This window comes from Schistocerca cancellata, chromosome 1 (genome assembly GCF_023864275.1).
Source record: "Schistocerca cancellata isolate TAMUIC-IGC-003103 chromosome 1, iqSchCanc2.1, whole genome shotgun sequence".
Taxonomy (NCBI): domain Eukaryota; kingdom Metazoa; phylum Arthropoda; class Insecta; order Orthoptera; family Acrididae; genus Schistocerca; species Schistocerca cancellata.
The window spans coordinates 381879111-381895307 of NC_064626.1; the positions used below are offsets into that span (position 1 = coordinate 381879111).

Sequence of the window (16197 nt, forward strand, 5' to 3'; positions counted from 1 at the left end):
GATTAGAAGAAAAAGATATGGTAGAAACAATTACTGGACCACATAATCCAGTAATATTGAAAGAGTTATTTATTGTATTGTTTTTGAGTCTGTAGTATAATGAAAATGAAATAACTTGACATAAGTCTATGGAGTCAGAAAAAAAAGGTAATGAGGAATGACTGCTTAACTTGTAAAGAATATCATCTATGTGAAAACAAAAAAACTGAGTTGAAATTCTGATGTTTGTAATTAATGTAAACACTTTATTTTCTTATCATTAAGGCATTTTCCAATAACTTGTCATAAAAGTTCTTAGTTAACTGTCAATTATTTGTTTCTTTGCAGTCCAGAAACCAGACTTGTGGGGCGATATTGCTCATAAAGCACATGATAATTTGTGCTATTGGTCATTTTGTCCCTGTCCGGATAGATTTATACAGATCATAACTCATCCAAAAATTTTGTGCAAAAATATATGCCACAGTTGGAAAAAAATTATTATGTATGAAAGTGAGTTACCAAAGATACAACAAGTTGTGTTAGATAAAATGGTAATTATTTGGCACTTGTGTATAAATTTTATAATAATTGCATGCCTTTATAGATAAGAAATGTGAATATTTTGTGTGTTGATCATAAAGAAATGTGAATATTTTGTGTGTTGATCATAAGAATGACTAAGATAAATGCATTGGATTTTCCCATTTCTGCCCTCGTATGTGCCATATGGACTGTAAACCAGAATGGCTCCAAGGACACTATGCAGATTCTTTGGAACTGATCGGAACAGCAGTAGCAACAGTGTTTTATGACAAAAACGATACTGAATTTCTCAAAATATTTTAAGTAAATTATCGTGTTTAGTCCATACTGTTTGTTCCAGTCAGGGTGAACTCTTTTTTTGTCTTGTAGTTAATATTTGACCTACAATGAAAATTGCAATTGAATGTTCACAATACCACCTCACTACATATGTTTTCTCTCAAGTTATGAGGTTCTCCCTCAATATACATAAATTACAAATTCCGCGTAGTTAATTTGTGTAATGAAATCGTCAAATTAAGGATACATTGCCTGATACGGCCACGAAATGTCATTTTGTCATATGCTGCTTTCATCTTTTATCATTATTATTTTTTCTCCATTGCCAAACTATCTGTTTTTTCAATTCCTATTGTGAAACATTTTCACTGTAAATCTTCATGGAAGTTAAAACCATGTTATGGTCAAAGCTAAACAAACAGCTTTCATTAGCTGCCACTGAATGATGGTAAAAAGAAAATCTTGTGCCAAATTTGTTGTCTGTGAAAACAGATTTTAATAATCAGCTCAAATTAGAGAGAGAGTAGCAATGTGTAGTTTAATCCTTTACCTTGTTTTCTAAAATTTTAGTATTTACTTTCGTAAATTAAGCAAAGAATCATTTGGATAATTTTTTAAGTTGCTTTTTTTCCATTTTTATGTAAAACACATTATACAAGGCAGAGCTAATTCATTTACATATTTTATTCTAGGGCCTGAGCAGAGATATTCTGGAGCATTTGTTTAAAATCATTGAAGCAAATTGTTCTGAAGAAGGAATAAGTGCACTGGTTTTAGTGATCTGTGGTTGGCTGAAGAGCTCAGAAGATAACACATTAGAATGTGCATATTGTGAGAGGCATTTAGCCCTGCGTCACTTTTTTAGCATTGCAGACAGCAGCAAAATTAATGACTCTGTACCTGTTCAAGATGATGTTCGCCCAGGGGGTGAAGCAACGAAAATGGACATCTCTGAAACAACTGCAGGCAAGAGCTTGTCATCAGAAACTAATCGAGATAATTCAGTCGCTGACAGTGGATGTAAAATTGAGAGTGTTCATACGTTACACCCAATGAAACGAATCAGAAGGGGTCAGCCTGCAGTTCATACAAGAATCGCACGTCATCGGGCACGTGCTCTATCTTGTGTGACTAAACAGCAATTCCCCTCTTTTTGTAATATGCTTTATTTGCGGTATGGTGTTAAATTACCCAAACACAGAGGATCCCGTAAAAATAAAAAATACTTGGGGAGGAAATATTCAGGAAGTGACCTAGTTGTGGAAGATGAGATAGCAACTAATGGAAATGAATCAGCTTGTGAGAAACCTACTCAAGAATTATATTACATTGACAAAGCTGATGGGGAAGACTCTGGTCCTCCGAATGGAAAAAATGGTATTAAAAGAAAATTTCCTGATGATGAAGACACTGAGAATATTGAAATATGTCAAATTGACAAACAGCAGAAAGTTGCTGCTGATGTTTCTAAAATTGAGGATAATAATTCTAATATGCATAAAGTGGATATCGATACAGTGTCTAATGTGAAATGTAGTACTGAAGATTCTGTAAAACCAGAATCAGATTCAGAGATGATTACAAGAAATTTGACCTCAGAAAATGTTGAAATAAATAGAAATATGACTGAAAGTAATCTGCCAGTCAGCGAACAGCTTGTAAGTCCCCATGAACTTGAGGGAAAAGAAGCCTCATCCTCTTCAAATAGCGTGCAGAATACCCTTCGCAATAAATCTGATGATGTGCCTCCAGCCGAGGAAGAATACAGAGGAGATAGCAATTTTGAGAAAAAACAGAATGAAACTGCAAAAATAGCTGCCACTTCTGCCTCTGAGGAAATTGGTCCAAATGTTGGTAAACGACAGCTCATTTGTGATGATGACCAACAAACAGAGGTACCAAACAAGAGATTGAAAATTAGTTCAGAGAATAGTCCAGTGAGGAAGAAAAACCTCAATCCTGTTGTTGAACATAGATTTTGGTGTATATGGAGGATCAAAACCGTTGACAGGCTTCTGGGATCTCCCAAGGAAGGCTGGAGACAAATCCTGGATCTCTTGAAGTTTGGTGTTTCACCACAAAATTCTGAAGCTGAAGAGGAAGCTGTAAGTCTTTTCCTGTTTTTATGTGTAACGTGTAGTTTATTTAAAAATACATTTTAATAGTCATGCACACTAAAACAGGCACTTAGGGTAGTACTAGTTAGCTGAGCGGTCAACATTTTGATCTCCTGCATACACGAGACAAAGGATGAAGTTGTAGTCCCATGCAGTTTATAGTTTATTGTTACTAGTGTGAGAGTTCCTGTTTTAATTTCTAAGCCACACATGAAATGAGGACTTGTGATACTGTCGTAGTGATCTCTATTGGAAGCTTACTTTCATTTTCATAATGATCCATAATTAATGTGCACAGCCCTACAGTGCACAGTACACAGATATAGCTAGAAATACTCCACTCACTTGAGACAAGGGACTGTGTCACATTATGTCAGTATGTCATGTGGACATCTATGTTCATGTTTGATTTAATGAGTAGACCACTATTAGACATATAAAATATTGCAAAAGGTGGCATATATGATGCTATTAAATTGCTTTAACCCAATTAAGCTGTAACTTCCGTAAATGACAGTTTCAAAACACATTTTGGGCAAACATTTAATAATTGTATATGCAGTTCAGCATAATCCAAGTGCATGATTATTGTGTGCCAATTCCATTCTTCAGAGTCATTATTATTCAGTGCCATGAGCACATTGCTAATCAGAAAGAGAATGGTATTCCTTGAAAGATTCTCTGCATAAGAAATACACTTTTATTCAAAGGCAGTAATTACACTTAAAGTCACCAAGATTTATAATTTCCCAAGGGGATTACAAAAAGTGACACACAGTTCGTAATAGGGGTGTGATCACCATGGACAATAATGCAGATTGTACAACATGATGGCCACACGGTTGGTAAGGAGTTCTTGTTGTAAAGCATTCCATTCCTCCCCCAGCATAGTTGGCAACTACTGTATGATCATTGGCGTCTGTGGATCTGGCGCAGCATCCCACATGTATGTGCTTGATGGCATTTAATTTGGGGGGGGGGGGGGGTCCTGACAGTCCATTCAGCAAATGTCCTCTCATTCCAAGAGCTCTTTCACCTGTGCACCTTGATCTTGTCGCGCATTGTCATTCATAGTCAGGTCCAAATGCACCTCTGAATAGATGTGCAAGGGGAAAGAGTACAATGTCACAATAACTTTTATTGGCAATTGTGCCGTGTTCAAAGATTTAAAGGTCAGTTAACACATGCAACATTTTGCCTCCCCACATCATCACACCTTTACCACCAAAATAACCATGTTCAACATCTGGACCACTAAAACGATTGAGTTCAACAATGTTCCTGGTTGCGTTATATGTTCCCACCTCTCGCTGTATGAGAGTCGTATGTAGTGCACCAAGGAACATCATCAGACGTAATTGGTTTGGTGATTTAGCTTTTATGGTGTGGACAGGGATAATGTTGCCTGGGCATGTTGACCTCCAAATCTGTGAACATGGTACACTCATCAGACAATATTATTGTGTCGCTGTACTCTTTCCCCATGTGTGTCTTTTTCAGGGGAGCATTCAGCTCTGATTTCATTTTTATGAATGACTATATGTGACCACATCAGACTGTGCAGATGGAGGAGCTCTTGGAATAAGAGGACATTTGTTGATTGGATTGGCCTGACTGTCCCCCCCCCCCCCCCCCCAAACTTAAATCCGATTGAGCATGTATGAGCTGCGTTGAGGAGATGTACAGCAACAGATCAATGTGAACCAACCCAACAACCATCCTGCAGTTAGCAACCATGCTAATGGAGGTTCGGAACATTCTAAAACAATAATTCCTTACAAACCATGTGGTCAGCGTGGGAGCGCAGTGAAGCGAATGCATTATTGTCTATAGTCATCACACGCCTTATTAATAACAGTATCTCACTTTTTGTAATTTCCATGGGATGTCATAAATCTCCATGACTTGAGTGTAATTATTGTCTTTAAGTAAAAGTGTCATTTCTGTTTCTCTCATTGCATATTTCTTTCAGTGACCTTCTGCCCTATACTGTAGCACTTCTTTCTACGTATGGTCTCCTGAGTTTCACCGAGCTATGTAATGACAGTGACACATCATGTGAAAGTTACTTTTGTCCTTAAGTTTTGTTCTCTTTGTATTTACTACCTTTGTTTGCACATCATTACTGACTTCCTTGTTGCATTTCTTAGAGCTGTGACAAATTATGAAATGAGTAATAGGGACTGTGGGGCTTTGTATTAATTTTATTCTTTGATGTATGGGATTTAGTATCTTACTTCGACTTTTAACTCCCAAAAAAATGAACAGCTCCTGTTTCAAACAACAGTGTACTTGAGTAATTCGTTAAGACTTCAAATTAGTAACTTAATTATCCAGATCAAGAGCAATGGTGCCACAGTAAAAGACTGAATTCGTATTCAGGAAGATGGTGGTTCAAATCCACATTTGACCAGCCAGATTACCGTATTTACTCGAATCTAAGCCGCACTTTTTTTCCGGTTTTCGTAATCAAAAAAACCGCCTGCGGCTTAGAATCGAGTGCAAAGCAAGCGGAAGTTATGAAAAATGTTGGTACGTGCCGCCACAACTAACTTCTGCCGTCGAATATATGTAGCTCTACGCAGGCATGCTTCACAAAGATAAATACTGGCGCCAAAACCTCTGCGTCAGTAAATAATTTTTTTTAAAAAAAAGTGGAAGACGAGCTTTTTTTCTCCGCCGCGAGTTTAGACCACTGCATTTTCATAAATTATCCAACGAAGTAAATACAAATTCCTTATTGTTCATCTTCGAATGTAGCACAATTTCAGTGTACTACAAAAATCTGACTGGCAAGACTGTTTGGGATGTTTGTCAATATGGCCAACTCTACGTTCTGAATTTTTTCCTATCTGTGAGAAGAGATGGTTGCTAATAGGAACCTGATGAAATTTGAATCACATACAGTATTCTCTTCACCATAAGAATAATACGAATATAAACATTTTGCCATGTATTCTTTTGTGTTTGCTGCTATCTCATTTAAATCCTGCCTGCCTAATAAACTACGAAACTAGAGTGAGACAACAGCAAACGCGGAAGAATATACGTATCGTGTCATGTTTATATTCGTATTATTCTTATGCCTAATAGTGATGCAGTCAGAAATGAAGCACGGCAAATGACTAGATTTTTAAATCTAAGATGACTCTAATTTCTGTGCAGAATTTGATGTAATAAAGAAGCGGCCGCAAAGATTTTCAAACGGAGAAAAATTTTCGCCTAACTCTCGTTCAGAACATGTTCTATCATACGCAGTCTATTATTTGATTCTTGTTGATCATTATCAAAGAAAGCAGCAGTGTAAGTAACAACAATTAGCAGCCTCTTGCCATTGTTTCGCTAATGAGACGATTCCTCTCTCTTTTTTTTTTATTGTACGCGGCGGTAGCGCGCACAAAAGCAAGCCATACTGCGGGCCGCGACAGGCCGTAAACACGCGCTATCAGAATGCGACAAACAATGCATGACACAGTGCAGTAATGCATTTTCAGCTTAAGAGTGACGCAAACACCTATAACAAAGAAAACGGCACTTATCAGATCAAAGCAAAATAAGCAATCGATTCAAACCAGACGAAGCACGTGAAAAAGGAAGGGTATCCGTATACATACGGACGGAGCGCCTGACGCATAGCAATGGCTACGTGGTAAAGCTTAACTGCTAAGCTTACGACTCGAACCAAACTACTGTAGCTGTATCGTCATTCAATCGACCTAAATTGTGTCTCATATTACAATGGATCAACTTTGTTTCGATTTGGAGGTGCGGCCTAAAACTTTTCTCTCCCCTTGAATTTCGAGTCTCAAATTTCAGGTGCGGCTTAGATTCGGGAATTTTTTTTTCCTTTATTTTGAGTCTCATTTTTCAGGTGCGGCTTAGATTCGAGTGCGGCTTAGATTCGAGTAAATACGGTAAGGTGTTCCGTGATTTCCCTAAATTGCTTAAAACAAGTGCTGGAATGGTTCCTTTGAAAGGATGTTATCCCATATTCCCCCAATGTGAGGTTTTGTGTCTTTTTCAACTTTTCACTTTTAGAGTGATATTCAAAATAGCGTGTTCAGCTTGATTTGTAAAATTTTGACTTGAAGCATTAACACACTCAGAAAGTATTAGTAATTTTGAAGTTAAGTAAGTTTTGGTTATGTCTGAGCTTACTACTGATATGTTCTTTACTTCCACAAACTCCGGTACTTCTCATTCCATTTACAAACCAGCTGAGTCTCTGTTCATTATTTCCCTTCAACAAGCAATACATTAGACTCAGTTTTTGTTCCAAAGACCAAAAAATGAAATGATATAACTTAAACGTAAAACATTTGAATATTACACTCACTTCCCTGATCATTTGTCAGGAGATTGTGAGAGTATGTGCATACATTACAGTAAACTGGAACTGCTAATATTAATACCCTGTCAGAATGAAACATTATTATGCACTTTTAATAAATTTATCATACACAAAATACCTCCTAATCTTGACTGTTGAACCAAGTGCTCTCGAAACTGAAATCTAACAGACATTTCTATTTAAGCTGGTGTAACAGTCCCTTTTAAGATATTCATTTCTGGAGTATCAAAAAGACTTTCAAACCATCAAAAAGTCTTTGAAACTCTGTTTCAACTGTGTTTTATCTGAAACCAAATATTTAATGGTTGCTGTCAATTTATTGAAAATTTGTGTTCCTGTATATTGAACCAAGGTAAGTGATTTTAGGACTTTATGTACGAGGGGTGGAACTTTAATTGTGGCAATTATTTATTTAAAGCTAATGCAAAATAGATATGTGTTACAAAGTTTTACTGACCTTCAAAGTAGTCACCAGCATTGTGTATAACCCGTTGCCAGCGATCCGGAAGTTGTAGGATACTGTTAGCATTGCCACTTGTGTTGACAGTTGGAGCGGTGCGGTCTATCACGGGACAAATTTGTAGCAGTTCTGAATCGAATACTGTGAAGTGTTTCCTTCAGTTTAGAAATTGAGTTGAACTTATGAGGGCTTAAGTCAGGGGAGTGCAATTGGTGGTATAGCACTTAGCAGCCCCATCAGTCAAAGAAATCAGTAACAGCCTGCACTGTACGTGCTTGAGCATTGTCCTGCAAAATGATGGTCAGGTCCTGCAGAAAGTGTCATCACATCTGTCTTTATGTTGTTCATTTTTGGAATACAACCTACGACCAGCTTAGAGACAGAAGTGATGACACTTTCTGCAGGACAATGCTCAAGCACGTACAGTGCAAGCTGTTACTGATTTCTTTGACTGATGGGGCTGCTAAGTGCTATACCACCTACTGCACTTCCCTGACTTAAGCCCTCATAAGTCCAACTCAATTTCTAAACTGAAGGAAACACTTCACAGTATTCGCTTCAGAACTGCTACAAATTCATCCCGCGATAGACCGCGCCGCTCGAACTGTCAACACAAGTGGCACTGCTAAGAGTATCCTATGACTTCCACAATGTTGGTGACTACTTTGAAGGTCAGTAAAACTTTGAAACACGTATCTATTTTGTACGAGCTGTAAATAAATAGTTGCCACTATTAAAATTCCAACCCTAATACATAGTTCTTATTCCTAGTAATGATACTATGTATTGAGCTATTGATTAGAAATAGTGACATGTTATTTGCAACAAATTTCATTAAGGAATAAATATACTGAGAAGCAGTTGCAAGAATATCCAGTTCCTTTAGCAGGTTTCTATGTGATGTTCTTGAATTTACACCACAAATGAGTCTTATTACATTTTTGTGATCTAAAAACTTTGGCTCAGTTTGTTGAATTACCCCAGAATATAATCCCATATGACATAATAGGCTGGAAGCATGCAAGTTTTTTTATATTTTTATCTCCTACATCTGAAATCATTCTTTTATATATATTCTCTAATTTTTTGTGTGCAGAAGTGTTCTTGTGTGGTGGAATGTAGAGATTTCTGCCAAAAGTCTGCCATAATAAATACAAGTATGTGGTAAAGGGCCAAGAACTCGCTAAGGATAAGGACATTTTAAGAAACACTGTGAGGTTCATAATTTTGCCTGTTAGGCGGAAACATCCCAGCCTTTTGATCATAATAATCCAGTTTTAAACACAATATCAGAGAGATCACTACAAGAATCCTGGTTGTCCGTTAACTGTACACTGTAATGTGAAAAGTAGAGCACTGTTTTGAGTGAATAGAATTAGCAATGTTATCCTGGTTACTACTGCAAGTGCAGTTTCTTAGATATGGTTGATCAGTTTCAAAAGTTGACAGCTACCTTTACCTGTCTCTCGCACTAGCAGACTCATGAATTGAAGTACAAGTTCAGTTTGGTGGATATTAAATGTTGCATCACCTTGTAGAAAATGGATTGTGCCCTTTTTTTGGCAGCCTAGTATTTTGCTATATGGACTACAGTGGGAAGTGATTTATGCTTTTATTGCTATACATAAGGATACTTCATCACAATATTTAATGGAACTTGGTCTTAAATAGTGCCTTTCATGGTAGAGAATAGTCATCATAATATTTAATGGAACTTGGTCTTAAAGAGTGCCTTTCATGGTGGAAGATAGCTATCACATGGGCAAACTGAAATGGTTGTGAGACTGTTTTCCTTACCATTTGAATTCATTATGTACCATAAATTCCATCAAGAAAAATAACCTTCAGGGATGGAGAATGAGTCAACTGTACATTAACAAAACACAAGGAAATGGTAAAAACATAACCTTTACCCTACATTTACAGTATACTATCACTGTGCTGCATACAGTTATTCACCACTGTGCCATATAATTTTTTTCAAGTAAATTAGTAAGAAAACTGCCTCTACTAAAAAAGAAAGACTTTTGCATGCATAGTCAGTTGCGATTCGGTGTGTATTATTGAATCCAGAAATCTCTGTGTGTCTTTAGAAGGTATCACTTTACATTCATTAACATGACTGTTCTGAAAGTAGAAACACTGTTGACCACCCTGCTTATGTAACAATTGACAGGCATTATTTTTCAAATTTTGGAAGGTTATGATACATTTAGTTCTGTACAATTTGTGAAAACTTAAAAATCAGGCTTTTTATCATCTCTGTGTGCTGCATTGCTCCGTGGCTAAATAATGCTGCTGATGCTGAATTAAGCCGTATTCTCAAGGCAATATCCAAGTAGAACAGCATGCTGCTGCAGTAAGGTGTCATATCTAATGTTGGATGAGTTTTACAGTAACCTGCTTTTATGTCTTCTTCCATGAAGTCAAAATAACATCCACTGTTCTTCATATGGTCCAGATGAAGTGTGACATATTTCATTATCCCATGAAATAACTCCAAAAGCAGCTATGAGAGGGAGAGAGAGAGAATTGGCATTTTTTTTTTTTTCCTTTCTGTGTTTTTGTACTTTTGAAATTGCATGAATAATTATTGCAGTGTTACTACAATCTGTGATATATATTTGATTAGTTACAGGTACTACATCACTTATTTGAGCTCTAGTTTTATCTGATAGTACTTAGATAAGTTCATGATGTGACAAATGGAATGTAAATTATACATTGTTAACAGTCGGTATGTTTCTTATAATGTCCTCAAATTGTGGAAAAGGAAAGGTCTCAGTATAATAATGGTACAACATTAGAATGAAACTGATATTGAAACAATCACCATAGTTTCCACACAAATATTGTAGTTTATTTCATTTTCTAGCTACAACCCAGCAAAGGGTGGTGCTCAAAAGCTCATATGCTGAGAGTAAATCATCACTTGCAGAAATCAGAACTGCAAAAAGTTATTGCTCTCACTCTCTGCTTTGGTCAAAGGTTTATTCATTTATCTGTAGATTGCAGTAAAATTGCTGAAATATTTTTTAGCATACAAACTTTCAGCCTCAGCCATAAACTTTCAGTCTCAGCCTTAGTTACAAGTATTCCCATTGTTCTGCTCATTTTTCTGCTGAATTGCTTTCACCTGCATGGTGCTATCTCCTGGCAGGACCTATTATCCATTATTATTTGTGTCATATTTAGAACGTGTTCGACTGGTGTGATGGAAGGCCCTTTGGTATTCAGGTCAGAGCACAAATTCTTGGAAGAGCATTCTACAATCCACGAAATGGCACTCGTATCTCTTGTGCCTAAGTTAATATTTGTAAAACAACTATCCAATTTAAAATCCAAATTAGCTTACTAATTACTATGAAAGCTTGTTCCATATCATCTCAGAACTGATATGTTACAACAACTAAGTCTGAAATCTTTTTTAGACAATGAACTACAAATGACATTAAATACAGAAGAGTTCAACAGATTCACTGGCTTCAAATCCCCATCCTTAAGAAATTCAGGTGGTTCCTGCTCAGTATAGGCCCTTCATGACTATCATATTTAAAGGTGTTACCTTGAACTTTTCTGAAATAGCTCCGAGGAAAACTTCAGTCTATCTCAGAATGCGTAGTTAACACTTCCTTATGAGTATACCTGAACAGTAATTATTTATTTTAAAAAATGTGAAGACAGTAAGTGACCTCCCCATCATAGGAAATAGCATATCAGTGTCTTGTAACACTGCCTCTAGCATTGATAATGGTTGCAATTTGGCGGAAAGTGAGTCCACAAGTTTATTCAAGTATGCCATATCTACATGTATCCATTCATTGATGATTAGATTCTGCAGAGCTACTAAACTGCACTTTTATTGTTGCTACATTTCACATGGCGGTTCCAGAATGACCTAAATATTTTCTGTGGGAGTAGGTAATGTAATGGGCTACCTGTGGTGTTCATTTGCATGCAGTCTTGTTACCGCGACTGTTGCCATCTTGGAAGATGGGACTGTCAACAGCATAGTTATCATAAAGACGTGCAGGAAAGGCAAACACTTGGTCACCTTGAATGTTCAAGCAAACATCATTTTTTGTGTGTGAGGTAATCGGAATGAGTGGGGCCGAGTCGTCATATGAACACCGCTTCCACAAATTACAGAATTGCCTCCAGCCTGAACTTCAGCTGCAGGTTAAATGCCTCATTGCGCTGTCGGCACCCTCGACACCTTGAATCATTTGAAAAGAGGCAAAAGTGTGACTGTCAGCTTTACTACATGCCTCCAGTCAAATACTGTCCAGTATTTTTGTTGTTTGGTCCATTGTAAATGTGCAGCTATATATGCCACTGTGAAGGATGGCCTTTTGTAAGGCACCCAACTTCAAGTCCATTGCGTGCAATTTTTTTCACAATGTTAGGTCAGAAATTGGTTTAGCTTGGCCTATACCCACTAACAGCAGCAATTCTGTGTTGTTTGAAAGTGATTGCCATTTGCAAGATGGGACACTTTCTTTAGCCTCTGTCAGTTAGGATCCTTCTACAACCACTGTGTTACATGGTTGCGAGTGGTATATCATTCCTTGTAGACAAGTTAGCCCAATTGGTCAAATTGGGCTGCTACGTTTACAATGTGGGCATGGGTATCTCCTACCACAAAAACACCTTCCTGCCATTTGTCACATTTCCATGTTGACCCATCTTGCTGTGTTAATCCTGTACAACTAACTGGCACATGCACACCATTCATTGCCTATGTTATAATCCAGTGGTGAATGTTTACGTGAAAACCTGGTAACCCAGTTCTAAACCATCTACAGGACGCCAAAGTAACCAATGTGCTCTTGTATTTGGGATAGGGGGTGGTAGCAATATGTTCCCTGGTTAGGTTGTTATTTCTATTAAAAATAAAATAGAAAAAGAAAAATACATGACACAAAAGGAAACTATTTCTCTTATTCATCCATCGTTCCCTGTATTATCGCGTCCTCAACGTTTCATTTGTATAAGGCACATTCAGAAAATAAGTGTGCTAGATTTTTATATTTTTTAGAAAAAGTGTATTTGAAAGACAATTACAGGATATCATTGATACAGTTGTTGACTATTTTTCCCCACAATCGCCATCCCATTCAGCGCATGTGGTGAGCTGTGGCATAAGGTTCTTTATGCCCTTCTCGAAGAACTCTTCCACCAGCTTCTAACCCCACTTCAGAACCTCTTTCTGCACCTGCTCGTTGGTTGAAAATTTCATTCCTCTTTTGTGTGCCTTAAGGGAGGTGAAAATATCTGAAAGTGCCAAGTCAGGGAAATGTGGGCAGTGGATCAAAACATCCCAACCAAATGAGTCCTAGAGCACCTTAGTGGCCAAGGCTGTGTTAAGATGGGAGTTGTTGTGTAACAAGGACACTCCTCTTGTCAGCATTTCACTCCTTTTGAGTTTTTAGGGTGTCTCAATATCATTGTGCACAGATGGTCTCCCATAGAGGCAGAAATTCGACCAAAATTATGCCTTTTCGATTACATAACACTGAGGCCATGACTTTTTTGTCCAAAATTGTGGTTTTTGAATTTTTCCGTGTGAAGAATTGGTGTGATGCAACAGTGACAGCTGTCTTTTTGTCTCAGGCATGTAATTAGCCACCCACGTTTCATCTCCAGTCACAATAGAGCTCAGAAAATCCTCTTCTTCCAACAAGTCGCTCAAGAAACTTGTGGGCACTATTGACCCTGCTCTGCCAGCTGTTTTGGGATCCAAACTGTGCACAGTTTCCTGCATGCCAGTGTTTCTATGTGAGTCTCATGTAAGAGAATTCTGAAGAGTTGTGGAAACATGTGGAAATTTCGTCCACTTTCAATCAGTGGTCTTCATGAACAGTTTCGGTTCTTGCACCATCAGTTAAAAGTGGAAAGTCTTCCACTCCTCTGTTCATCATGAACATTTGTTTGGTCTCAACTAAACTCCCTACACCATTTAAACACACTCATTCTGTTCATAACACCTTCATCGTGGACTCTTTTTGAATCATGAAAAAATTTCAATGGGAGTTATTCCTTCGATGAGTAGGAAGTGGATCACAGCACATGGCTCGCATGTCAGGGGATCTCCCTGTACTGTTCAGCATTGCCAACCCTCAAAAAACCATAGCCTGTTGTGGTCACAGTACACTTACCTTCTGAACAGGCCTCGTATTTGTCCTTATTTACAAACCTATATGTGTTTTAGTTCATACTGATGTAATCCATTTCCTTCATATGTCACTCTGAACATTTCATGAGCGTAATGTATTATTCGTTTTATTGCATATTCCTCAACGTAATTTGTTTCCTTCTTACTGTCCATCTTCATGCTCCACTAAGCAAGGTTATTAAGAGGTTAAGACACTGAATTTACATTTGTAAGGAATTCCCGGGGGGGGGGGGGGGGGGGGGTGTACCAAATTCATTTATCTTTATTGTTTCCATATGATTTAAGGCAAATGCTAAGTTCATTCTTTGAAAAAGACTGCAGCCAATTTCTTGCTCCAATATGAGCTGGCACTACATCTAATATCACTACTTGCAAGATGTTAAACAACATTCTTCCTACTGCTCCACACGTACATTCTGCCAATTCACCTACTGCTCGAAAATTCTCTCTATAGCTTACTTATTTCCTGCCTGTTTGTGTTACATTCACCAGTGTATAAAAATGGCAGCAACATTGCAGGTATTGAAAAAGTGTGACAGGAGTTCTTAATTTATGCATTTCAACAAGAAAATCCTAAGAAATCACTGTTTTTTTACATTGTGAATTTGTGTTTAACCAACCGCCATAAAATATTATCACCTGTGTGGTACTTTTGTTTACCTGCACAAAATAAGGCATGTTCTTGTGCTGTCATTGAATGATTGTTTTAAGTAGATCCAATCTGGCAGTGTACAGTAAACTTGTTTATTTTGAAAAACATATATATTTTTATTTTCAGATGTTCTGAAACAAGAAAAAAATTTAATTCTTTATATGACTTTATTTTTAAATTTTTCAATTTGTGATTTTCAGGGTGACATGTTTGAAGAAGTGAAGAAAATACACTACATGATGAGTGGTTGGTGAGAGTACACAAAATGCAAACCTTGGATAGTTATGAAAACCATTCCAACAATCATTGTGAATGGGTCATATGGATGAATGTTTTGTATATGTGAAAATACAACTGAAAAGCAATAGACAGTACTCTAAAAGTGATTAGATGTGACTTTTCCTACCAGATTATCCTGATGTTGCCATCTGGAAACAAACTGTTGGGCACAGTAATAGATCTCAAATTGCTGACCAGTGCTGTCAGCTACATAATTGATTTTTCTGGTAGTTTATGTAAAAATGTGTTGTATGTCATTTATGTAGTAATATATCATTTTTATGTCATAAATCATTAAAAAATGCTTATTTATTATAGTAGTTCTGAATTATCACTCATCTCCTTTGTTGTTTCACTGCAAACATATGAGACTAACATGTGGAGGCCTGTCTTCACAAACTAATTTTCAACATTCCTGCCAGATGATCGACTAACTTCAGAGAAGCTCCATCACATTTTGTACAAATATTAATTTCAAGAGTAGTTGTGTTAGCAGACTTCCCGTATAGTTAAATTGATAAGCTATTACTTTTTATTAAGGGTCCATTAAGTCTGGGATAAGAATAAAGTGAAACTCTTTGTAAACTTTGAGTTTATTTTGATTTATGTGGTTATCAGTGATGACGATGCCACATACATCGGCGAGGGGGAGAGGAGGAGGAGAGGGTCGATACCAACATCTACCACAAACAACTGCTGACCTTTGTGGCCTACCATGACACCAGGCATCCACCCATACTACTGGCCGAAAGAATAGTCCCAAATGGCAGCTAGCCCAGGGTATGTAATTGAGTCCAGCAAATCCAGGAGACCCTACACTGATGCCTATGCATCGTTCCACCGGACTGCACCTGTTGATCAGCGTTGCTTGGTATTCAGCCAGATAGATCAACAACACATCATTTTTGGAAGCCGCAGAGACAGATTGTTTCATTTTGGTCTTAAATTTACACAGGGAGTGCTCCACATCTGAGCTAGAATCCGGGTGAAACAGAGCAATAGTGAGATGCTGGATACCACTTCTAAAGGCTTTGGATGACAATTTAAGTGTGAAGTAAACATACTAACTTCCACTTCTTTTACAAGATGACTTACTTGACATACTAGGGCGACTTCTCCGAAGTATGCTGATAGGTACAGGAATTGCTTAAGACTCTCTCTACTTATTTTTATAAGTAGACATACAAAGCTTCATTTGCTTCAACTAACAACGTTTATTTGAACTTCAGGCATATTACAAATCTCACTCTTCATGTAAATATGCACTGCTTCATAAGCTTCTCGTGTATCCAGATGTTAGAAACAAACTAATTTACATATAAGAGGAGGTTGGCTAGAACACCATGTCCAGTCTCAACA

At 37.4% G+C, this 16197-nt stretch overlaps 1 protein-coding gene across 5 annotated transcripts in view; it reads left to right on the forward strand.

Moving 5' to 3' along the window:
• Window positions 1-15423, forward strand: part of LOC126175130 (uncharacterized) — a 54967-nt gene extending 39544 nt beyond the window's left edge. For all 5 annotated transcript variants that reach the window (XM_049921711.1, XM_049921687.1, XM_049921696.1 and 2 more), the window contains exons 4-6: window positions 328-533; window positions 1497-2909; window positions 14760-15423. In XM_049921711.1, the coding sequence (XP_049777668.1) occupies window positions 328-533; window positions 1497-2909; window positions 14760-14813 (1673 nt within the window). In that variant the 3' untranslated portion in view covers window positions 14814-15423. The remainder of the gene's footprint in view (window positions 1-327; window positions 534-1496; window positions 2910-14759) is intronic.
• Window positions 15424-16197: the final 774 nt, after the last annotated feature.